The 25,812-nt window shown below is 34.4% G+C and overlaps 2 protein-coding genes across 4 annotated transcripts in view; one reads left to right on the top strand and one right to left on the bottom strand.

Moving 5' to 3' along the window:
- LOC111048987 (mucin-5AC) overlaps window positions 1-25,812 on the bottom strand; it is a 170,342-nt gene that overhangs the window by 36,582 nt on the left and 107,948 nt on the right. Inside the window, exons 5-6 of one of the 3 annotated variants that reach the window (XM_039442637.1) lie at window positions 20,692-20,819; window positions 19,701-20,317 (exon numbers count right to left, since the gene is read on the bottom strand). In XM_039442637.1, coding sequence (XP_039298571.1) covers window positions 19,902-20,317; window positions 20,692-20,819 — 544 coding nt within the window. In that variant the 3' untranslated portion in view covers window positions 19,701-19,901. The other 2 variants (XM_039442638.1, XM_039442636.1) reach the window with 2 other exon arrangements.
- On the top strand, window positions 15,578-16,720 carry LOC120354815. Its single transcript, XM_039442641.1, has 2 exons — window positions 15,578-15,874; window positions 16,054-16,720. Exons 1-2 carry the CDS (start codon window positions 15,728-15,730, stop codon window positions 16,360-16,362), a joined length of 456 nt encoding a protein of 151 aa, XP_039298575.1. The 5' UTR covers window positions 15,578-15,727; the 3' UTR covers window positions 16,363-16,720.

Below are 25,812 nucleotides of genomic sequence, written 5' to 3'. Positions count from 1 at the left end.
AATAAGTCATGCAATGTAAGCTTCTCTTAGAGACATTCTTTGAAATGACACGAAGCTATTAATTAACCGTAAAACGAGGAATAAATTGGTGAATTTCGAAAACAGCTCGCTAATTTAAAGGTAAACCGCTTTTACTTGACTCAACAATTGAGCTCCAACTGATATCAGCTTAATCTAATCTACGAACAATTCAACCAGCTCTTTAAAGGATCGATGGAGGTATAACAGCATCTATTAGAACTTCTCTATTGAAACGGTATCGAAGGCGAATTCAGCGTTCAACTTTGATCACAAAGCAACAAACTTGAAACTAATAGGGACTGGAGTGGAGAACATTCACATCCACATTAGCCTGATGAGAGCGGAACGCATTTATCTCCTTTTAGGAACGAACACATCAACAGTCCAAAAGTTGCTATGGTTTTGGGATATTAGGTAACAATGTGCATCATAATAAAACGTATTGTAACGAGGATACATTGAGACCTTCACGTGCTGCTATAAAATAATGCCTGCAAGGTAATGCTTGCAATGAAAATTGATACAGAATCAGAATGCTGCATTGCAATTTCACAGCTTCCAAGAATTCCAGATTACCTTCCCCATACTGATTACCTTGTTACCGTGTTAATGGCTTCAGCTCGTCCCACAGTTTCCGCTAATTATGTTCCTGGGTACAACCTTCTTCAGTGAAGACGTACTACAAAATGAAATCGTATTTAGATAGATGCGTGTAAAAGGCGTATTGAGGCGTATAGGAGTTTAGTTACAATATTGTAGAATTGAGATTGTGGAAACTCGGTTTCCCTGATATTCTTTAGTTATGAAAATAAAATCTTATGTTTAAGTCGAATAATACTCGATTGAATGACATCCACTTCACTTGTAACCGTAATCTTGGAAGAGGTAAGCAGATTTTAAACAGAAAATCTGTTGACAGTTATAAATTTGAGTATCAGCTGAAGTTAAGCTACTTGTCGTCGGAAACAGTGTTGAGCTGATCGGTATTTACCGTCCGTAATGTGCGAAATGACTGGGAAATCCGAGCCCGTAATCTGCGGTTGTCCCAGCTCTTTACTGTGTTACCGTGTGGGACAGAATATTTACGGACACGCCAAAGTTACGGTCGCCTCAATTACTTGTTGCAATCGATGTAATCGGATTAAACCTTTCCCTACTTTCAACTTTCTCTCACCAATACCGTTTAAATATTTATGCAGTAGTCGTTAAATTACCTGACGGACAGTAAATGGCCAAATTTATGTGAGAATGAACAAATCTATGTGAATAATATGGGTGTTCCAAAATCATTATACATTTCATTGGAAACCATCCACTCATAATAATTATATAAAACATCAGCAACTCAATTGTAAGTCATATTACCATTCAGAGGCTGTAGAAATGTCAGTTTTATTCATCAGTGAAACTGGGAATGGAATTTGAGGTTGCTGTATATTATTATACTGGTTCGAATATGAACTGAAATGAATTCAATAAATATTATCCTCAAGTGCATTGTGATTCCATGTTTCCCTCAAACTATACTATATCATGGAGAAATGATTAAGGTACTTCCTGTTTCTCAACTCTGTTTTAGTTTAGTCTTTCTTTCTTTTGAGGTTCAGATTAAACAATGGGTGTGAATCCTCATTTATTTTAACAAATGTCGTTTAACCATTGAGTTCAAATTCATTATGAAAGGTTTTGTTGAGTAGTTGCTATCACTGGAACGAATACATTATTTGAAGCAGAAAGAAGAACTACTTTTTTCCTTACACTATTATCAAACTTAAAAAAAATGGGTGAGTTTAAAGATTGGTTGATGTGACTTTCAAAACTCAGAGTTACAACAGTATATATATATATATATATATATATATATATATATATATATATATATATATAATATATATATATATATATATATATATTTATTTATTTATTTATGTAGTGATAGTGATCTCACTCTTTGTAGTGATAGCAAGAAGATGTTTTTGATGCTTTCTACGATATTATGTTATATTACTATGAAATTATATTATAAATAAGTGGTTAACAAGGCAATTAAAGAATTCAATGAACAGAGAGGAGTTCAAAGGAGTTTCCTTTCCAAAGAGAAGGTCCTCAAAAAAATTGAATAAATCCTATGCTTAATATTTATTTCCAATTCACATGTTCCGACTTCAGTTAACTATGTTAAAGATCCTCTATTTAAGAGGATCAATTTGTTACCAATACATGTTTCGAAGATCCAGTCAATAACAGTCCTATTAGGAAGACTTCAATTAACTATGTTAAAAATCCTCTATTTCAAAGGATCAACTTGTTACCAATACATGTTTCGAAGATCCAGTTAATAACAGTCCTATTAGAGAGTAATCTGTAGGGATGTTCAATCCATAGTATTCTGTAATGTGATGTAATGGTGAATCTTCAAAGGAGATGAATGGAGAAGTAAAAATGAAGCAGGATAATAAATTTGGATTGAATATTAACCGTGACAGACAGTGACAGATGATTTCATGGAATGTGAAACGCGCTAAACGTCTGACAAAAAGGGGAGTTCATAATTCATTATTAAAAATGAGGTCTGAGTTTAGAATGAGTTTGGATAGAGACTGGAAATATGTTTTCTATTAACAAGAAATTGTTATCTAGAATTATCACATAAGTGAAACTGACAAGAAATTAGTTGTGGATATATATTATATTGAGAAGTTTACTTCAAAACATAATTTTTTCTTTTGACATTACACAAAACTACTCTCTTTTACGTACGTATTCAACTTTAATTCTTCAATTCATTATAAAAATAAGTTCATTTAGGTGCATCGACGCTGTAAATGTATCGTTATAATTATCAGCTTGACAGTGAAACTTTCATGGAATGTGAGAGATTCAGGTGAGAACTTCTGACGAAAAAGTAAGCTGTTTATACTTATTAATGAAGTTTGAGTGAGTCTGGATTAAGTAAGGAAATATTACCTAGAAATACAGTATATTGAAAATACAGTATATTGCCACTGAGTGGCAATTCTGTAATATTACACCAAATTTAGTTGTGGTATCATACAGACGTAAGTGTAACAAACTAGAAATTAAGTAGTGGATAATTTATTGTGATTAGTTGTGTTGAGAAATTCACCTCACTATTTTTCTTTCCACATTGTACAAAACCATGTGGTTTACTCTCTCTTATAAACTTTTCCAGATTTAACTCTTCAATTCACTTCAAAAAGCTTCATCGGGGTTGAAATGTATAGTAATTTCAGCTTGACAATAAAATTAATGTTATGTTGGTGGTAAGAATTATTCTTGTTACATAATACAGTTAGACAGGATCTCATCAATGTCACAATATTCAATATAATTCAGTTCGCGTTCAGTGGAATTGAAGATGATACAAAAAACCAAATGCGGAAGGAAGTATGATATTAAAGCATGCGAGTGTATGATGATGTAAAGTACTTTCTACCCGTTTTTACCACACATGCTTTTATACAGAAAGGAAGTTATTTCACTTGATATTTCTGCCTGAATCTTCTCTGTAGAGATTTACGACTCAAGTGCAACTGCGAAAGAGAGTAAAGTTCGGCTTCGGAAGAAGTGAACTTTTAAAATATACAGAAGGTCTTAAAATTGACTTACACACTCCTGTATCACATTGAGCTACTCCACCTCATGGATCACTGTTTATATGCAGTACATTCTTCTGAATCCTCTTCAAGCAGTAGCATACATGAATAATATATCTGTATTTAATGAGCAGTAGATATTCATGTGGAAATTTGAAGATATATACTGAATACATGAGGTAGAATACATTATACATTAATACGTTACATCCATCGTGGCTTATCTCAATCACGCCTCAAAGAAACAGCATCCGGCAGAAAAATCAACGGTTCGCAGAAAAGATTCTCATTAAAAATTCTTGTAGCTGAACATTTATTTCATCAAAGAAGAGAGAAGCTTTAACTTTTTATTTGCTTCCAAGAGGAAAATCAGATCTTGAAAGCTAATACCGTAGAATAAATTGTTGCTATCAAAGTCACTATCCACTCAAAGTACATACTTTCTAATCAAATCAGTTAGTCAATCAGTGGAGCTTCAAAAGGATTCTTGATGAATTAACTTGTAGTCACTTCTGCTGTTGAATTATTATTGTCTGATTGAAAATATCTGAGAATTGTTTGAGATGAATAAAAGATAACTCTTTCATTATTAATCATTCATAATTGATTTTGATTTCAATTTTGATCTCTTCATGAGTAGGTATTTATAGCAGTCAGTGCATTATTGATCTGTCGGGAAAGGTTCTAACCATTAATACTGTGTTAAGTATAACTGCCTTTTGGTGTCAACCTCTAAGATCTTAATATGATCACTATCATGAGATTAATGTTGAGTCTCTTTGTCGAGACCGTTCCTTTCTTCACTCCAATAATTAAAGGAACAGTTGTATTTGATCATATGTAAATCATGTACCCAATTTTAAAAAAACGTAATACATAGTAGCATGTTCCAAAACATCGTGGGATGTCCCCACCAAGGTTTCTATGTCGTGGCTGAAGGCTCCATGCAATCAGAATTTTGAATGCAAAGATCTTAAGATCTGAAAAGTGATAATCAATTGGTAATGCGCAGAGAACCACTTAAAGGCCAGTTTCACACGGCAGAGACCTCGCTCCTGGAATATCATATTACGGAAGATCATATTTCATATTTTGCAGCTCTCCTGTACTTTCACATGGGGATCTTACGAATAAGCCGACAGATCTAACAACTACGCCGAAAGTATGACTCAACACTTTTTCTCAAAGTCTAACTTCCTTAAAAATATAGATAGAAGATTTCTGATTTCAGATTTGGATTCAGCGACCCCAAATTCTTTAAAGCGTAAGTCCCATTTTCAAAAATACCCGAAAACAAGGGAGTTATAGCTGTTTTTAATATAGCTTTCCATTATCATATGATTATATAGTACGTACTAAGATAATAATACTCCTACCTCACAAAGGGACAGGCAAAGGTTTTAAGAAGTTTTTGAACACCTGAGAAGTTTATACATAAACATTTTTAATTTTTAAAAGTTCTAGTTTTCCAAAAAAATATTGAACTATGAAAAGATGAATCCAAATATGAAATCATAAGTCATCTCCACTCATCACCCAATAAAATAGGAGGAAAAGGAATGTTTTACAGTAAAATTCACTGAATTTCAATTGTCATTCAACAATCCAATTTATCAGGTTCAAATCGTTGAATATCACTTTAAATTCCCAGCAATTATTGACTATTTCTTTTTACAATCAGAAAAATCTATTATGAACATACAGTATGAACATTGTGCTGATCTGAATCGATCTATGGTAATAATAGGAATTGAAAGAATAGAAAATGTCATGGCATTCCAAGTACAGTAGCCTCTCTCTTATCCGGACTCATCGGGACTGAGGCCAGTCCGGATAACGTTTTTTCCGGTTAAACCGACGTTCCCTAAAAGTCGTTAAATTGGTACGCATATTTTGTAGTTTATAAGCCAATAATGACTTTTACGTAAAAATAATAAAACTAGACGCTTTATTATGATATCTGTGAACACAAAACACAAGAAAATAGTTAGTTGCTAAGCCTTTTTACATTTGAAATATTTAAAACCAAACAGCCATTATGATTCGTGGCAGGTGCAGAAGTACTGTACAGTCCGGTTGAACCGATGTGCTGATGATTATTTTCCGGTTAAAGAGATGTCACTTCCGTGGAGTGTAGTCCGGTTAAACCGATGTCCGGTTAAAAGGTGTCCGGTTAAGTGCAGGGACACACGATCCGGCGAAAACGCCGGACGGCGATTTCGCCGGATCGTGTGTCCCTGCACTAAGAGAGAGGCTACTGTAGTGATGTCTGTGTATTAGAACTGCTGAGTTGATAATGCATACTGAAAAAAAGTCATGAATAGCTCAGACCAGCCTGGCCTGTGATGAACCTGTATAAACAATTCATAGAATTCTTAGAATTCATAGGAACGGTAAAAAAATCAATTTTACGAAAATCGATGTACATGTAACTGGATTTAGAAGATCAATACGATAACGTTCTCTATCACAATTTAATCATAGAAATGTTTGAGTGAAAACGTTGGGCGCAAACCTTCTGCCATGAGGAGACAAATAAATTTATGAAAAGCTTGATAGCTTGAATAGTGATCTGATATTTGTTACACGTTTTTATTCTAAGACATAATATGTCTTAGACTAATTTTTAATGTTTCTTCAATCGGCAGGAAAACTTTGGTTTTTCAAAGTTATCTTACTCCCTTATTTTGGGGTATTTTCAGAAATCTTGATAAATAACCTACCAAATTTCCTACACGAATACAGTGTAAGTTGTATTATAATAGCTACAGTACTTACGTACTGTATAGTACAGTACCTGTTAGTTTTTACCGTATAATTATATGATAATAGAAAGCTTTATTAAAAACAGCCATAACTTCCTTGTTTTGGGATATTTTCGAAAACGGGACTTACGCTTTAAAGAATTTGGGGTCGCTGAATCCAAATCCGAAATCAGAAATCTTCTATCTATATTTTTAAGGAAGTTAGACTTTGAGAAAAAAGTGATGAGTCAAACTTTGAGCAAACGTCGGCGAAGTTGTTAGATCTTGCCTCTGCTTGCCTCGAGGGGAAAAGACGTGACAAACCGAGGTTCCTGGATAGGAGTCACCATGTGAAAGACACGATTTGACTCAATGTACTTCGACAAAAAAACGTGAACACTGTTCAGTGTTCAAGTTGCACGTCTCCTATCGTGTGAAAGTAGCCTAGGCTAGGCACACACCAGTTAGACAATACAAGACATGATCAGACACAATACTTCACATAGTTGCTTATGACGCAACTCACACTGATTAGTCATTCCAATTCGACATGTCTTCATAAGTAACTATGTGAAGTATTGTGTCTGATCATGTCTTGTCTTGTCTTGACTAACTGGTGTGTGCCTAGCCTGAGACGATGGTGAATGATATAGTAGTTGAATGAACTAGCTGTGGAAGACGTGATCAATTTATAGTCTTTCACGGAGCTGAATACCTAAGAAACTAACATCAATAACTGAAAAATATTTCTCAATAATTCAAGTGACCACTAAGCAGAGCATCAATGTCAAATATGCTTGTGTGATAAATGATTTTTTTAGAAAAGTAGTCTTCACTATCACTCTCTATTCATCATAAATATTATGACTGATATTACACATAATATATTAGCTAATTATATATCAATGAAGTCATTATGATATTTTCTAAGTTTATTTTTTTGGAATGAAATGTAGAACTTGACAATATATGTGTGTTTTCATTTCATTATGGAACGGTTCTACAACATTGACAGTGACTCAGTCGGACTTTTTGGGATATCTATGAGCTTGATGAGAACTGCAAAGAAAACCACCAGAACTTTATTAGATTCATAATTATTGGTAATGAGATATTTGCTTGAAGTAAGTAATACAGAATAACTTGAACAACATAGCTGTGGAAACATTTCAGGCACATCACTGAGGAAATATCAAAGAGACTCTGCAGGAATATAGGCTACACAACGAGAAAGTTTGTAGTCGTTTATGACAAAGCGTCTGTTACTTCATGCAAATGATCATACTGAGTCTGAAAAGCTTTATTCAGAGCAATGTCATCTTATTTCCGGGAATTCGCCCGGGGCATTTTCTTGCAATATAGTTCTAGTTCTCTCATATGTTTCTATTTTCCAAGCCACATGTCAGATTCTAAAGAAGAACGTACCTCAGTTAAATTCCTTTCACATTTCCAAATGATAAAATTGTGGAGATTACACTTGAAAATGCTAGAATTATTGGCACTCAAGTGAGATAATATATTCATGAGGTCGATTCTTCAATATCATACCGTGATTGATAGGAGTTCGCATTCGAAGCATCTTGATCTAAGATTTCCCTTTGTTATTGTACAAGTATATTCTCCGTTTGTTATTGTTTGAATATACTCCGTTTATTATTCAAAAATAGACTTATAAAAAATAGACTTACAATTTTATTCGCCGTGCATCACAATCTGTATGCCAGTATAATGTCCTATTCAATAGCATTCTAATGTTTATCCAATGGTTGATCTAATTTTATTCAGAATGCTTCTTAATACATGAAGTTTGATTTGTCAGCCGGACTAAATAGGAAGCTTAAAATATAGAGTTATTGATATGGGCTATTTTCTGTGTTAATCTCATTGTTCTTCCACACGTGAGAGATCAGCTCCATTGTCAATATTATTCTGCGATATAGTATTTTTCAATTTAGACCCGTATCTAATTCTAACATTATGCTGGGACACCAGTGAGACATCAGTGATACCCGTGTGTGAAGCAATCTAGGAAACCAGTGATGACACGACAGTGGCCAGGCCGGGAACCAGGGTGAGATAAAATCCAGTACTTCGGCTGGTGTCACTTGGTGAATCAATGTTGACTTAGTGTAAAAGGAGCCTTACAGTTGCGAATCTTCAGTTTTGAACATTTGAAAACGTTTAGTATCCCCAATATGAGTAAATTCGAACAGGTTAAGCATAGCGCGCAAATTAATTCAACAAATTTTGGATTGACAGGCTCCTATCATAGCTGCCTAAAGGAGCAAAAGGAATCTGTCGAGTAAGTAGCTTAAAGTGTGGGAGATTAACTGTAAATTGAATAATATTTATGCGTACAAAGATTCATAAGTGTCAACGGTATTTTATATAATTATGAAAGCTACTTTATGTGTCAAAGGTTAATATTCTCATTGGATAGATGAATTTCTCAACAGTATGCTTGTTATCACGCTAGGTAACATGATTAGCTCATGGTAGAATGACTGAGCTCAAATTGTAATAAACTTCTGGACAAGCGAGGGCCTACACTCTAATGTAAGTTTCTGGAGCTATGCTGAAATGCTGCCTCTTGCTTTCTACATGTAGCAAGATCAGTGGCTTGTTTCATGAAAGTCATGTACTAAAGTTTATGAACACCTGAATACATTCACATGATCACATTAGATAAGCACGGTAACTATGTAATAATAGCTAAATCCTCTGAATACGATTCAAGATTGGATTAATAGCTTCCCGGTGGCTCGGAACCCACCTAAAACTGTAGATTCACTTATCTTACAAGCATAGAGCTTTTGTGAGCATCACTCTCAGCAGGATAAAAAAAGGACATTTATAGGGTATGTAGACATCTTACAGTCTATTTACAAATTGATGATAAATCTGCCATGGTGTTGCGGTCTAAAAGATAATAAATTCAATTTTTCAACGCAAGCACATGGTGAATGATTACGAGAGAATCATTGGGATCAACTCAAAACTGTTAACCTTACTTTTGTTAATTGAAACGAGTACATGCTTGAATTGATCTGTGTTTTATGCCTCATGCTACAATTCTGATACCGTATTTGATTTGCCGGATTGAATTATATTTTAATCTGGAATATAGAATATAGATATATTCTATAACTAGAATATTTCTCTTATATTCTATAGAATATAATATATAATAACTAGAATTATAGATTACAATCATATTATTGAAGAAGCGTAAAAATAGTTACAAGTGACAATTCGTGATTTTACATTGATAGTTGCCGACTACAACATAGCCTAACCAGACTTCCAAAATGATTAGTATGATGCGAGAAAGAAGATGTAATTAACAAGAGAGCAATCAGCATGTATTTGATAGAGGGATTGATGTGAAGAATTTCTATAACTGAGAGGAAAAGAGTAATCAAATTTTCAACCATTTGACATTCAAGGGAGATAGGGAATATACCAGGAAAATATCGTTCACAGGAGAGAATACTCATCTCGAAACAGCAAATAAGAGACACTTTTGAGAGTTTATATTCGTGTACTGTGTGCATGTAAGTCGTACATGTTGTGTGAGAAGAATGTGTGTGTGGCTTTGTAAGCGTGGGTGCGATTCCGGGAAGTGAGAACTCGAAAATGGTGATCTTCAGGCACGTCTTCTATTGGTACGAAACGATAATCTTGCATCTTGAACAATTTTTCTAACACCAGATTTTAAAACTTTTCTTGAACTCTAGCACTAAAATTAGTTGTTTCCTCATAACGCTTGAAATGCTATAGTCAGCATTTCACGAGAATTTCCTAGGATCATCAGTGGCGTGAAGAGAAAATAGTTCATGCTCATGTACATTTCAGAAATTTTCAAGTGAAATAGTAATCAATTGCACATGATGTACAAGTATTGTGCGGTAGGCTTATCAATATATTTTGGGAGTATTATAATAATTGCAAGCATTATTGTCAGTTCTCCTCTGTTCATATTTCTGCAAGGGCTACTCTTGATGCAACAACGCTGCCAGCTATATGAGTGATGTTCAACGATTCTAAAACTGATTATCCTATCGCACTTTCAGGAACCGGAATATGCCATCATTGTATATATGACTAGAGCTTATTTGAGGGTCGCTTAACCTCAGATCACCAGAATCTGTACACGGAAGCAAACTGAAGTGACTCTCTTTTTCTACACAAAAAAACACTGAAATTATTGTTTCTGAAATTTATATTAAACACTGCATCCAAAAATTGGCCCAGAATCGAATCTTCTCGTATGCGTTCTCTTAGGTTTTCCGAGAACAACTCAACCAGGATTGTTCATTGAGTAAAAATAATTTTCACCTGGTTAATAGTGAGTATATATTAAGCATTTTGGAAATGTCTACAAATTACGTTAAAAATCTGCAAGTTGCCATTGCTTTCTTGCGTTTTCACAGATTTACACAAACGATTCAAAAGTGTCCAACCTCGATTAGATGGTGCTAGAATCTTTGGGACCAACACATTTTGAGACTAAAGGGTTCCGACATAACAGAGGATGGGTCTTTGCAGGTAGAATCAGGAGTCTCCAACAGGTAGTTGGACATTGTTCTTCAACACAAAGGCGTTGTATTAGAATTAGCAAGTCAGTTGCAGGCCTACCCAACTATTATACATAAAGTATATTGAACAAATATTTATAATATATATCCATTAGGATTTTAAAGTTTAATTATTATTTCAGCAACTTGATCAGGAAAATCAGAATTTTTAGTTTTCATTAGATCAAGAAACTCAAATCTAATAACATGTCGGGAAAGAGGCCTTTTGAAGATGTTTGTGATAAAAATAGATTGTTTATTTACTCAGTATACAGACCTATTTCTGAAAATGAATCTATGAATGGTTTTTATCCACTGACAAAAGCGTGCGAACCTGTCGAATGAGCCGTCTATTGTTTGCTAATCACCTCGCAGGTAGAGACCCCAGACTTGTTCCAAAAATTCCTCTTTTCCCTAGTTAGTCCCAAAACTCCTGGTCTCAAAGTTCCGGTCACCAATTAATTTGAAGGTTTAGCTTAAGATCTGAGACTATATAACAAGGATATTATTGTGTTCTAGAAATAGCTTCTGCGTTCTAGGCTGTCACAGCTTTATTGAGAACGACTATTTCAACAATGCTTCAAATTGCAATAATTTGAGCCTAAAGTAATTTGAGCTACAGGGATGATGGAGAAAGTCATATTTTAGCCATTAATGTTTTCAAATTTTAGTCTGAATACAGTTACAAAATATTCCAGAATAGTGATCAAATCGACGACTTCGCATTATTTTTCCATTCTCTTAGCTTTCTCGTGAGAGATCAAACCGAGAATTTCAAAAAGGTTGATTAAAAATGTAATTTACAGGTTAGTATTCATAGAAATAGTTGTTGAGAGTTACAAAAATTATCTCAAACTACGCATGATATTGTCGTTAGTGAGTCTTGACTTCATCTACTATAACAGAAGTGAATTTCTACGTCATGGAGAAATATTTAGCTCAAATTCTGTTAAAAAAACAGCCAGGTGAGCGAAGCGCGTCTGCTAGATTCTGATAGGGTGTCCCGCGCAGTAGTAACCCCTGGCTTGACTGGCGAGCAAAGTAAGCCTGCCGGCTTGTATTCAAATGTATTCCTCGTAGTTTTTGAGGAAGCAAAAGAAGAAGTTCAGAGACATCGTTCAAAGTCTAAAAGAATATCTTATTTATTCCCCCTCCTGTAACCCTATTCTGAAATATTGGAATATCTCCTGGATACTTATTTGTTCATACAAACATATATAGTATAACATATTTATTTATGAAGACAGTATGGGATACATTGTGTATGTACATCTAAGAGCTTTGACACATGCTTTTATTTGGAAATTCTCTTCATATGTCAGAAAGATTGTAAAAGAGTTGACCAGGAACGTTCTCAATAAGTAATGGGTTGTCATGGGTGTTCATGTGGCAGTGTAGTGATGTGAGCTTTTTTCAGCTCATGGAGTCCAAGATTGATGAGGTGACTGGGGCTCGTAAAGTAATTTACATATTTATTGCATGTTGCTTCATGCAAAACAGATGAAACAGAATTCATATTTCCACCTGAAATTGAAGCTGGGGCATCCCAAAGGTTGAATAACGTCTCCTGGTACGCCAGCACTCATCAAATTGATGGTTTTCTTGTGCAGATTGATTTGTTCTTGCCTTTGCTAGTGATAATCCGGAATATTTTCGATTATTTATTCGGTGGGTTATCAATATCTAGATTAAGCATTAGTTTCAATGGACTTGTTCCACAGTTATGTTCCGTGTAGCAATAAAAAAATTCCTATATACTTCATAAAAAAATCATGTCGTGAATTATTATCCAGCATAATAATTAAAATAGAGATGAAGTGCTTTCAATCAAAATGTGAATCCGAACTTTGGAATGAAAATGCAGTCGTGAAAAGCAACTTCAATAAGAAACGGCTTTGGTTAGTTGGTTTATTTGTTGAACAGAATATTACATAACTGCGATCAATAGTTGGAATAGTCAATATTGGTAAATATCAGTTCAACAGTGTAGTATGAATGTGGAATACTTCAATTATCGAAAGACCACGCGATACTATTAGGTCTAAATGCCTGTAGAGTTGGAGCATGATATAGAGTAATACCAGCATGAATATCAATGTATCTCCAAATAAACTTCCAACTATTTTTAGATGTTTGATCTCAAAGTAGTTCACTCATTCCATGGCATAGATTTTAGTTTTTGATTGAATATCACGAGAGCAATTAAAGTGGTGTTTAGGAGTACAATAATCGAATGAGTCTTCAATACTGGAAATCCATTGGACGAGAGGAATGATTCGGCGGTTATTGGATGTTATCAGTTTCATTTGATTATAGTTCAATTTTATCTCATTTAAATGACTGTTGTTCAAAGAATCTAAATTCATTCCAAGCATCCTAGGTCACCAGTATATATTTATATTTATTACAGTATAATTAGTTAATTAAAAATGTCTAGTTCCAACTATTGTTCACTCATAGTGTTAAATTCATTATCGATACAATCCATATTTTTGAAGCAGTGATTCATATCCATATAAAATTCATTAGTGTTTTCTATCATAAAAATAAGAGAGAAAGAATATTCTTACGTACGTTAAAATGACAATTGAATTATTTTTATCGTTGACTTAACCAAATAATAATATTGTTGGATAAATGTAACATAATTATTTGGATTTTCCATTTCAATCATAATTCTTTGTATTTTAATAAAATATTATAACTATGAAAAAACTCTCTGTTAAGTTACTAAAATGAAATAAATATTATTATCAATTCTTAAAGTATATTTCCAGACATTACAACATTAATAATATGTGTGAGTTTGAGAAACATAAATCAATTTATTCTACCACTCAAGTGACTCAAACAGAACACTAATCTTACTCGCTTTAAAAATGAAGTGAAAACCTACGTGTGAAACACAAACAATTCTCATACAAAGTTGATAGTGTGCCAGTAATTTATAAGCATGAGATCACACAATGTGGGTGAGAGTACAAGATCACGAATACAGTAAAGGAGTGTATCGAATTACAGCAGGATTGATGGTGAATTTCCTTTGGCCCATCAAATTATTCAGAGGAATTAGTTGAGGTGAATTAATTTTATTTTGCTCACGCAATTCGAGACGTTCTGGATCACGATTGCTGCAATAGGATAATGTGATGCCGGAATTTGGGGGTACGTTGCGTCTTATCTAATGAGTACCTGCTCTAATGAGGATTTATGTACGTATATTCATAAACTCGCGCTCTGAGCTCAGCGGGGCTCATCAATTATTATGATTCACAGCGGCTCTTGAATTCCATCAATAAATTCTACTATGTAGTTCAGTATTCGAGGCTACACCAATCCGTCCTGTACGGTATGCTATTGAAAGTAGAATTTATTTCCTTTAAAGCTTTCCAAACCATTTCGAGTTACAGTAACAGCGAGTTATCTCGAGTAAAAGCTTAAATTTGATGGATGAAATAGTATTTGAAACACTGAACAACGACAGAAGATATTTGCGCCTCTTTCTTTACGTCATGCCAAAAATATATCAGAAAATGAAGAAAAGTTATTTAAGACTCGTTTCTATGAGTTTTACACTTCTCCTGAAGATCATCTGTTCATGTTTATGTGTAATTTGAATATATTATTTGCCTCCATTTATTGGTATAAATTTATTGCTTCTAGCTATGTTTGTTTTGAAAAGCGGTTGGTTTTGTGGTACCCAGGCGTAGAGCCTTTGTGGGCATATCTTTCTTGAATAAAAAAACATAAACACATATAATATTGTTGGATAATGAAATACCATAGAAGAATGTTTTATATTAGTGTGTGTTTATATGAATTCTCATCACATTACTATCACCCTCTCTCGTGTTAATAATATAGTATTTCCATTTTTAAAGCAGAAGATACTCGTAATAGTGTAGTTTATGAATATGTTTCTTTACTTCAAGCCTCGATTACTTCAAATCTGTAACGGAGAGTCCCCGATACAGATTTGAAGTGGAACATAGTGTTCCTTGAAACATGAAACACGAATATTTTAATAGAGGTAGTATTCAATTGCAGTTTCTTTATTACTTAACTAATCAAGGAAAGCAAGAAATTATTCAGCTCATTATTGACCTCAGAAGTGCGGTTAAAAAGTTTTTCTCCGTTTACAGCCGTGCATTATAAAAATGTCAAGGTTTCAAACTTTTCCAACAGATTTGAGGACAAACTCTGCAGAAGTGGTCTCTTGTGACTCGGCTCTTGTGAGGCAAGCAAAAGTAGGACAAAGAAGTATTGCTACAAAGTAGGTCTCTTTGATTGGTGAAAGCTGCCTTAGAAGTTGCGAATGCCAAATGAAGTATGCCTATAACAACTTGCTACGCTCGGAGAGAAAATTTCATCAAGATTTTTACTTTACACGGCATTCCTTCTCATTATATTTCTTTATAAGATGATCAGTTCGATTTTTCCTCCATTTCCATAGTTTCAATTTCAATTAAATTATGTATCCGATTTTGCGCTTCAAAAATGTGTTTTACTCATCTGATTCAAACTTATGATAAATATTTCATTCTTGAATCAGTTATTCGTAAGAAATTCTCTCGTTGCTGAAGTATTCTCGAAATTCTCGTGGCTAAGTTGCTAAAGTATAATGCTGACTTTTGAACGAAACGCCATAACGTTTTATGTGCCGGTATTGAGTTTCCAGCAGCTGTTATTTGTATGTACTCTGCGTTGTTGCATCATACAGACGTTTTAAGCTTACAGTTCGTTTAATTTGTGATCAATTATTGTTCCAATGGATTTAGAAGTTAATAATAATACTCGAAAAAGAAGAAATGTTGAACAATGGGCGAAAAATATACGGAAAAAGAAAAGAGATTCAGGAGAGGAATATACTTCTGTGAAAGGCGTTCTTGTGGCTGAGAAAACTCCACCATCCGAGGTAATAAAATTTATTTTTATTTAGTAGACTACTATAATACAAATAACAATAGTATTGGGGGAAATATAAACAAAATTCTGAGTACAATTTCCTGCTTATCTGAACTTTACGAAGAGACCTGTTGAATAACATAACCTTTAAAACACTTTCCTAACCAAATTCTTTCCTTCTCTTTCCAGGATCCTTGTCACTGCAAATTTGCATGCAACGATATAAGACATACGACAAAGATCGATCTCTTCACAAAATTTCATAAATTGGATTACAATGGTCAACAAAGTTTTCTGAGGGGTCTTATTCGTCCAACTCATATAAAACGTCGTAGGCATGGACGTTATAAGCATACAAGTGATAGTCATCGACAGCGAACATACAGATATATGTTGCCTCTACGGGGTGAATCAGAAGTTCAAGTTTGCAAAAAAAAACGTTTTGTAAAACATTCAGTATCTCACAATGGCGTGTTCAGTTACTGTCTGAAAAAATAGTGGAGGGCATTATTGATATGAGTGACCAGCGTGGTGGTTCCAGACCCAAAAAAAATAGTGAGTGGAAGTCTAAAATTTTGGAGCACATATCATCTTATCCTACTCTTGAAAGCCACTACAGTCGCCAGGATAATCCCAACAAGAAATTCTTATCACCGGACTTATCAGTTGCTGCTATGTACTGAGAATTCAAAGAGAGAAATGAGTTGGTGGATGTAAACCATTGCCCTGTATCCCGGCAGTGGTATTACAAGGTTTTTAGGAAAATTTTAACCTCAGCTTCGGACAGCCGCGATCTGACACTTGTGGAACTTGTGATAGACTTAAAATATTGATAGATGCAGCTGAAACTGAGGAAGAAAAGCAAAAGGCTAAGAACTTCATCATCGTCGTGCAGAGAAAGGTCAGGCTAGCATGAAAGAATACTCTGAGAGAAGCAGAAGGGAAAAAGATGCATTAGTAGTGTCATTTGACATGCAACAACAGCTGTTTATTCCTCAACTTACCCATTCTCAGATGTTCTACAGCAGACAATTTGGTGTGTGGAATTTTGGAGTACATGTAGAAAACAAAAATGTTGGAATTATGACTATATGGACAGAAACTTGTGGTGGACGAGGATCTATTGAAGTGGCAAGCTGTTTATATAATATTCTTACAACCCACATTATTGGAGACATAGTGAAACCTCTACCGAAGAAACTGGTCTTGTGGTCAGACAACTGCGCAGGACAAATAAAAACCAATATGTATTGTGCATGTTTCTGATGCTTGTTGCAAAAGGTTATTTTGATGAAATTGTGCATAAATTCCCAGTGTGTGGCCATACTTTTTTGTTGTGTGATAGGGATTTTGCACTAATTGAAAAGAAGAAACGAAAATCGGAACCTCAAGTACCAAGAGACATTGCAAAGATGATTGTATCAGTAAAACCAGAAAACCCTTTCATTGTTGTAGAATCCCCATCCTTCTTGGATTTGAAATCATTGGCTCAAGAAACACTTGCTACATCACATTTGAAGACATCTCAAGTCTGTCAATTAAAAATATCTTCAAAAAAATTTGGATTGATTGGAGCAAAGCTGGGCTATGCTGAAACAACTCCATGGATCTACACGAATGTTCTGAAAAAAGGAGTTTCAAAAGCTACCTTCGAAAATTACGGCCTCAATGTTATTGATAATTCAAAGGAGCTCACAGAAGCAAAGAAGTCCGATTTGAAAGCTATGTTACCATTTCTGAAGCCATCAGCTAAGGAGTTCTATGAAAATTTGCTTGTGTAGAACTCAAGTTATATAGTAAAAGTAATCATAATATTGATAAAAATAGTAATCTATAATATTATAGAATCAACTCCAAATGTGGATTTATGTTTTGAAACATTTAAAGATTCAAATCCAAGAACGATGGGGATTCCACTAGAATTAAAGAGTTCTATGGTTTATATGATTATTTTAATGTTTTATGTAAATAGTTTGAATTTTTTATTGCAAAGATACTATAAGCAAGTATCTACTTGCTTATAACAGTATTTTGTAACATAGTATAAATGCTGCTCAACACATTGCCGTTTTTCAAGTTATATTATTATAGAGTCCTTTCCAAATGTGGATTAATGTTTTGAAACATTTATGGCACATACAACGTTATGGAGTAAGTTCTATTATTTTTTCCTTTTTCTTGAATAATAATTGTAATAAATTTGTTGAAACAACTACTTGTTACTCATTTTATCCCTACATATGATTATGTAAGTTTATAGCGCATGATAATATTGTTTAACAGGTCTCTACGTTTTTTGCTCTTCCTGAAAAATTTGCTTTTTGGCACTTACAACGTTTTGGAATGGAACCATTCAATTATGTATCAATGAATCAATAAATGAATAAATAAGTTTATATTCTAGTGTGAAGGGAGTCCCCTTCATGGCTTCCATGTCATTAGCATTCGTTGCCTTGGCAACCCTTCAGACTAAAAGTTTGTTATCTTGTTTTACGATTAATGTTCAAGTTTTGTTAAAGTAAAGTTCAATTCAACAGTATAATTTTTCATTTTATTTTTAGCATTCTCTCTTCTTCACACTAGTATCTAGTCAATTTCAGTGTACCCAAATCGCAAAAACGATAGATAGTTGAAATTAAGCTAATTTGATCTCACGATAAATATTAAACAATTACAATTCATAATAAATGTACAATACTACTCAATGATTTACAAAAGCTCACCCACATTTTAGTTGATTGTAGCCTTATACATATTACAGACTACCACTGTGGAATTCAATATTTTTTTCACTTTTAGCAATGAAAATAATGTTGGAATATCAAAAGTACTGTACAAAAATCAATTACAATTGGGAAATAATTAATGTATTTCAAGATAGAAGAAACCAAGACTATAAACGTCATTTTATTGCATCAGACTCTCAACTCTTATAATCTTAGTATTGCTTTTGTAATAATTTTGTATAAAGTCGCATTTTGCAAGATTCGAAAATAATAATTTTGTTTACAATTTGGGAAACGCTCACTGTAACAATATGAGAGTTGCAAATAAGAACGGATATTTTCAAGCTACTCATATGCTATCTAGGGCTTTCCATCATCGTTCCCAACAAGTCCAAGCAATTCACTTTATAAAACGTTCCCATGTATTATTTTTCCATGAGTAACAAATTGTAACATTATTTTAGCTTTTATTACACATGTCGTGTTGTGTGCATCATATCATAGGGATAGATATGAATTGATACAAGTGTAAAAGAATAAAAAATAATCTGAATAGTTTTCCTCAATTAAGATAAATCTCAAGACTAACTGGTAATGAACTCTGGAAGAATTCTGAACTAAGACTATAACAGTTGAAAGCCGAATGCGTAATTTACTATTGTATTTTTATCAATAGAATGAATAATATGGAAAAGGAATAGTTCATATTTCATATCCAAAGTGATTGATTGATCTTTAGTTTATGTATCAATGTTTATATGATGGATTTAGTATGATGTGATTGATAATTTCTGATTTGAATGAGATCATCGTCATTATAGAATAAGAGTTAGAATTTATAATTTTTTACATATAAGATAATGTTAGCTGACTTATTGAAAAATCTACTTCCAGGCTTCATTATAGAAGAGAGTTTTCCATTTTTACAAAGTAGGTATTGTCCTATTCAGCTGACTTAACAAGATAATCAAAGTCTACTCTAAACCTAAACTAAATGTATATAAAAATGAAGCTGTTCAGATTTCATTCTACATGCTAGTTTCTAGATTGTTGGGTTGAAAAATGAAATGAAAATACTATAATATATGGCATTGATTGGAAAGTGCTTTGTTCTATGGACAAAAACAAAAGGTCCGTTTTTGAGTGTCGATGAGGTAATTCGATTACTAGATATATATAGTAATTATTAAGTGGTGATAATAATAAAGGAATGCAGGAGCTACAGGAGTTGTGCACCTGATAATATATAATAGTGTAAGCAGGTTATGTGGTGTGCGTTGTGGATGGCTTTTTCACTAACGCTTACCGGGCTTAGCTTGAGAGAGAGCTTGACGAGTCTTGTGACGAATGATTGACGAGATTGTGTACTATGTTGTTTGTCTGTTCTGTCTTGTTTGGATTTGGTTGTACAGTAGGGCACAGATTAGAAAGAGATGGTGGGATGACTGGGAGAGAGAGGTGGAGAGAAGAAAGTAGAGAGGAAAGAGGAAGAGGACAGAGAGATAGAGAAGAGCGATGGTTGGAAGAGTGATACGTACTTGAATTGCGCGATGGGCCGTCCACAGGCACAGGCGCCCAGGCTGTGGGCCATGGGCGATGGGCCTTGGAGAACAGGCTGCTACTGCTACCAAACGCGTTCAAATGTTGGCTTTCGCCCGGCTCTTTGAGCAGCGGGCTCTTTTCTCCACCTTCGAACACCGACTCATTTTCCTTCGCTATCTGCTTAACTGAAACGATGTCGAATACTCGACTCAGTATCCCAACTGGGCACATGTTAAATTGCCAATTGCCAACAACATTGGTGGTGGTGGAAGTGGTGTAGCTAGCAAGTGGTGGTGATGGTAGTGAGTGGGCCACAACATTAACATGACTTCCTTGTGCATCATTGGGAGTAACAGTGAGTGCAGTGCGGTTTGTGCTCTTTATAGACTATGCCTGCAACACAAAACCAATCATAAGTGCCGATGTGCTTCTACTTTCCCATGCCACAAGTGATCAACCATCAAGAAAAATCTACTTAAAGTGTTATTTCAAACTATAAATTATCAACTGATTAACACCCATGCAGTCGCACAATAGTCGACAACATAAGTCTACTTACCTATGCATGGATTGTGATTTACCAAACTGAAGATACGATCGCATCGTTTCTTCATGTGGTTGTTGGGACAAATGCAGCCAAACATTGGCGAGAATCTGATGTTGGTCCACGCCTCGTGACACGCGTCCCTGAAACACATGAACTCATTGAACTCATAAAACAATGTAGGCTACTCAAAACATGATAAATACAGTAACAAGGGATAAATAACAAACTGCATGATGGACCAGGGAATCAGAGGGTGAGAGTAACAATGCAATGAAAGCCCAAAACAAGCATGTCATTCGACAAAATCTCCCAACATCATTCCCTCAATTAATCAGCTATCAATGAGCTTCCAACAAAGACCAACATGACACATTATCGATAGTTATTAGAGCATCACTGTTATTAGAACATCATTTGTTTCAAGTGCAGTCCACACTTCTACACTCCTACCTATGTAATTATAACTCAAACCAGATATCTCCATAAAAACCTTCACATTCTCTCATTTCAATTGATAATTTTGGATTGAAATCCTATAAGCAAACACGTTTTCATGTTTGTCAATGTGGAGTACAACTTTTCAAAAATACAAATTTTAGTCTGTGGAATGAATTGTCTATAATATAATGATCATCATTTATATTTGTCCTTGTGCAATAAACAGTTAGATTTTAATTTGAAGGTGCTTACAAAGAGACGACGAGAGAATATAAACAAACATTGAAGAGAAAGAAGCATTGGGGTAGATTATAATGATTGTAATTTGAGGAAATTTTCAGAAAATTCTTAAGACACCCTTACAAGAATTTAACATAACCTCTTCTTTAAGGTCAAACGTTTCCATCGACTGCATCCAGTCATTTTTTTTCATCTCAGTAAATAAATCTCAAATCTTCAAAAAAATCTTCTTAAATCTTCAAATCTTCAATCTCACAGATTTTGATAATCGTCAACACTTTTCACTTCTGCCAATGAAGCAATGATGGAATAATTGAATTTGTTATCCCATTATGAAGGTCCGTATAATTCACTATCATGAAACTGGATAACAACCATCAAACGACAGCTACTGGAACTGTTCTATAATCTCTGACAATTTCATATAGGGCTGAAAATTTGTCTTCTGCAAATTTAACTCAACAGGAAAAAGGATTTCTCCCGAACAACACTCGAGCTACATACTGTATAAAAGGATTCAAATCACTCATCAATTTGAGAAAGACGAATTCAAATGCTGGGTATTATTTTGTATGATGTTGCTACCCTCTACTCAGCATGTAGCTCTCAGCTTTGAGATCCAATTTCAAACACAGTAAAAACGTCCCATTTGAGCAAATTGAAAAAATTGGCTTCGACACATCTCGTAGTACTTTTATTCTATATTATTTGCAGCAGTGAAGGACCTTCTATACTGACTAGATGTACAAAGTAAAGATGATGCAACACAAGCTAGTTGGATAGTTGGTTAAGGGTGTACAGATTGATAAAATGATATATTTTCCAAAATGATTGCAGCTGTACAAATTGATAGAGGTGTAAATTGGAAAAATTGAGTTGGCCACTTCCCGTGAGTACCATGATGCTGGCAGGCATCGAGTTAAGACGACATATAGCCGCCTTATTCAAGGTGATATATTCGATCAATGGCTGGCGAAATTAGAGTGAACGTAGAATTGAGATAAAGCGAGAGGGTGCGATAGGAAGGGCCGCGAGAGGGAGGAGACGCGTCATTTTAGATTCCAGGCCTGGCTTGGATGTTATCAATGATAATCTGGAGTTGCGTGACGGGTTTTACGTAACAGCGACGACATCGTGAAGAAAGTATACTAAGGTGAAAGGTCGTCGACAGCAGAAAACTCCGCAGTATATACCCTACACAACTCTTCGAGCCTAGATCACGCGCTTTACTAGACCAAAAAATCTATGGTGTTTTTGTAAATGGCAGAGGGTTAAAAATGGAATCTGTAATTTTCCAGTCACATGGCCATTTATTCATTGCGTCATTTTAATGGAGCAAATCTACGTTTAAGAATCGATTGATACCACGTCATCTCCATTCAAAATGACTTTTTATCCCTCTCCCACGCTCTGGCATGGTCTATCAATTACTATTTTCAACAAATGATTATACAGCGATTCTCACTAATGCGAGAGTGTTTTTCACATCAGAAAAATACATCCTATAAATAGTTATTTGTATATCTAGAGTGAAAAGTGCTGTTTTTTCTCCCTGAGGGAAAAGTTTGAAGCCCGAGGCGAAGCCGAGGGCAACAATTTTCCTAAGGGAGAAAAAACATTTTTCACTCGTGATATACACAACATTTTTCCTCCAACTACATTTCTATAAAAACTGTTAATAAAATAATTTTTAAAAACGTATGTGACCAAACAATGTGTTACAACATAATCTAAAAAGTAAACAGAAACAGCTGGCTTGTAATCACAGTTCTCCTCCGACAGCACTATCTGTCGGCTAAAGTTGTAACAACAATGACAGCCAAAACTACAGCTATGATGAAGTTCCCGTTTCAAATTTGATTAGTTAATAAGTAATATTCATTGGCTGATATTTCCAATAACATGGAATAAAAGAAAAAAATATATACATTTTTTTTAGTATAGTGATATGAAGTTTGTAATAATAATTTCAGCATACAAACATAAATTTTATATATCGATCAAATGTCTGGTTGAGGTATTGAATTTAGTTGGTTTAATGACTACTCTATATGATTCCTCATCTGAGCTTAGACCTTCTGACCTATTCCAAATGTACGTTTTTAAAATAGAGATGCTTCCCATGTTATTTAAATGGAGTCACTTTCACTCCCTAGGGAGTTTTTCTGTTTTTTAGTACCGAGAGCGAAAAAGTGACACTTTAGTATTATGTTTCAGGGAGTAAAGTAAGTACTTTTGACAGTAGGTGGAGGAAAAATACATTTTACTCGAGCGAAACCATACATCAATCTTCAACTTTCATTTCGAAATCAACATCCGATTCTCATTGGTATGAATGAATCGAATTAATTAATTCTCAAATGGACCTCTATGAACCAACATGATGCTAAAAATGGCATTTATCAGTCATTCAATACGTTCAAAGTGGAGGCTTTAAAAAATACTTTAATTCTCCCTGTTTTCACGGTTTTCTCAGTACATTTTCAAACGTTTCCAAAACCGATATTGTGCACTAAATCATTTTCGCACATAAATCATTTCAAAAATCGTGGTGGAGTGTATTCAAAACATACAGCATTATGGGGACTTTGTTCTATGAGTATTTTCTAATTTCCGCACGGAATTCTGACAGACGACACCAAAGCTATTTCGCCCAATTAGATTATGAATTAACTTTCCTCTCAGATGGAACTTAGATGATTACCCGTACTTTATTTCTGGTTGTGATAGGATTATCACTCAGCGTAGGCTACATGTCAGAAAACACTTTTCAAAAGCCCTCAGCTTCATGAGGTGAATATTTACACGTTCTTCATATTATTCAAGTCACTTCATATTATCTTCAATTCAGTTTCTCTCACCATTATTGAACAGACTGTAATGTCACAGTACTGAATTACTGGGAGTATTTCTCTAAATTAGATGAGAAGAAACTATTTTATTGAATACTGGCTCAATAAGACTGTTCCTGTGCGTTCGTATTGTTCACCATTATATTTTATTTTAGTGATCGTTTATTTGATAAGAATATGAACTTCACCATACAGATTTCTCTGGATAAATATCTTCGTACCACATCGAATCAATATTTACTTTTTAAAAATATAGTTATTGGCGAAGTCAGTGCGACTTTCAACTCCTCTACAGATGAGGGAAAGAAAGAAGGGATAAGAAGAAGAAGGAATAGAAGGATGAGGGAAAGAAAGAAGGGATAAGAAGAAGAAGGCACAGATCAAAACAGATAGAGAATAAGTATACGAAGAGTAATTATTTATCACTCTATTTTGATTCCGACGCTGTCATTAGTGAGTGTGGTTTCCCCTTAGTAAAAAAATTTCAAGAGAAAACGAGAATGAGTTTATGGAGTTCCTTTGAAGTCTTAACTTTCACTCAATTAATGTGAGTGAGTTCTCTACGTTCCTTTTTATCTTTGTGAGAACTCACAGAAGTGTGATTTTTCTCACTTTACCATGCGAAACATGTCACAGTGAGAGAAAGTTTAATTTCCCATTTTGCGACCTGATAAACGTACATCAAACCTTTCTTCTAATTGAAACTAGTCAATAATAATCATAGCAATATTATTAATAACTGAACACAATAACATGCACAATGAATTGCAGTCGCACAACGATAAGCTTTCTGACAAATACTGAAGAAGAAGGTTGAATAATATAAAAGTCATTAACTCTTGTTCAGATTCAGATTCACTTATTCATGTGTTAAACAAAACAAAATTCAACTCACGTTCTAGCGTTAAAAATAATAACCAGTAAGAGTAAAATAACATGATGAATCATATATATAGACTGGAGAGTTTTACAATAATATTGAAGGAAGAAATATTATGAAATATGCGAATATTGAGGTATTACTGTAATGTTGTCACATGTTGGTACCTTTAGATGTCCATTCTCGAAAAGGGTATCTTGTTTAGAATGTTGAAGTGTTTTTCGCCTTTTAATTCAACACGTCTAATGTAAATGTACACTTATTTGACCAGAATCCTATAGTAGTCGATAGTCTTCAGTGGAATTAAGTAGGGAGCAGCAGAAAAAGAATCAATGAAAGTATTTTTCAATCGAAACTGCTAGGTTGAAGAGTAAATTACGACGAACATGATGTGGTGCAGCAAACCCCATAGATAGAATAAAGAATCCACAGCCTTATCGTTCCACAGAATATAATCTGTACTGCAGCTGATAGTGTAGTTGCCATGAGACAATTTCACTCTAGAGCTTTTCGGAACTGCATATTCCAATGCTAGGTAGTGATATCCTTGGTCTCGAGAGACTTTCATTGACAAAACGCAAACTCGCTTGTACGAACACGCCCACTTTCAGAGGATAAAATTCCGATGAAAAGGTCTGTTGAACCCTTTATCTCTAGAATAACGTTCCTGTGACCACTAATGGATGACATTTTTCCAGTATTTGGAATACCTTATTATGTCAA

Source organism: Nilaparvata lugens, chromosome X, assembly GCF_014356525.2.
Source record: "Nilaparvata lugens isolate BPH chromosome X, ASM1435652v1, whole genome shotgun sequence".
In the NCBI taxonomy this organism is placed as follows: domain Eukaryota; kingdom Metazoa; phylum Arthropoda; class Insecta; order Hemiptera; family Delphacidae; genus Nilaparvata; species Nilaparvata lugens.
This window is presented reverse-complemented; position numbering and strand designations above follow the sequence as displayed.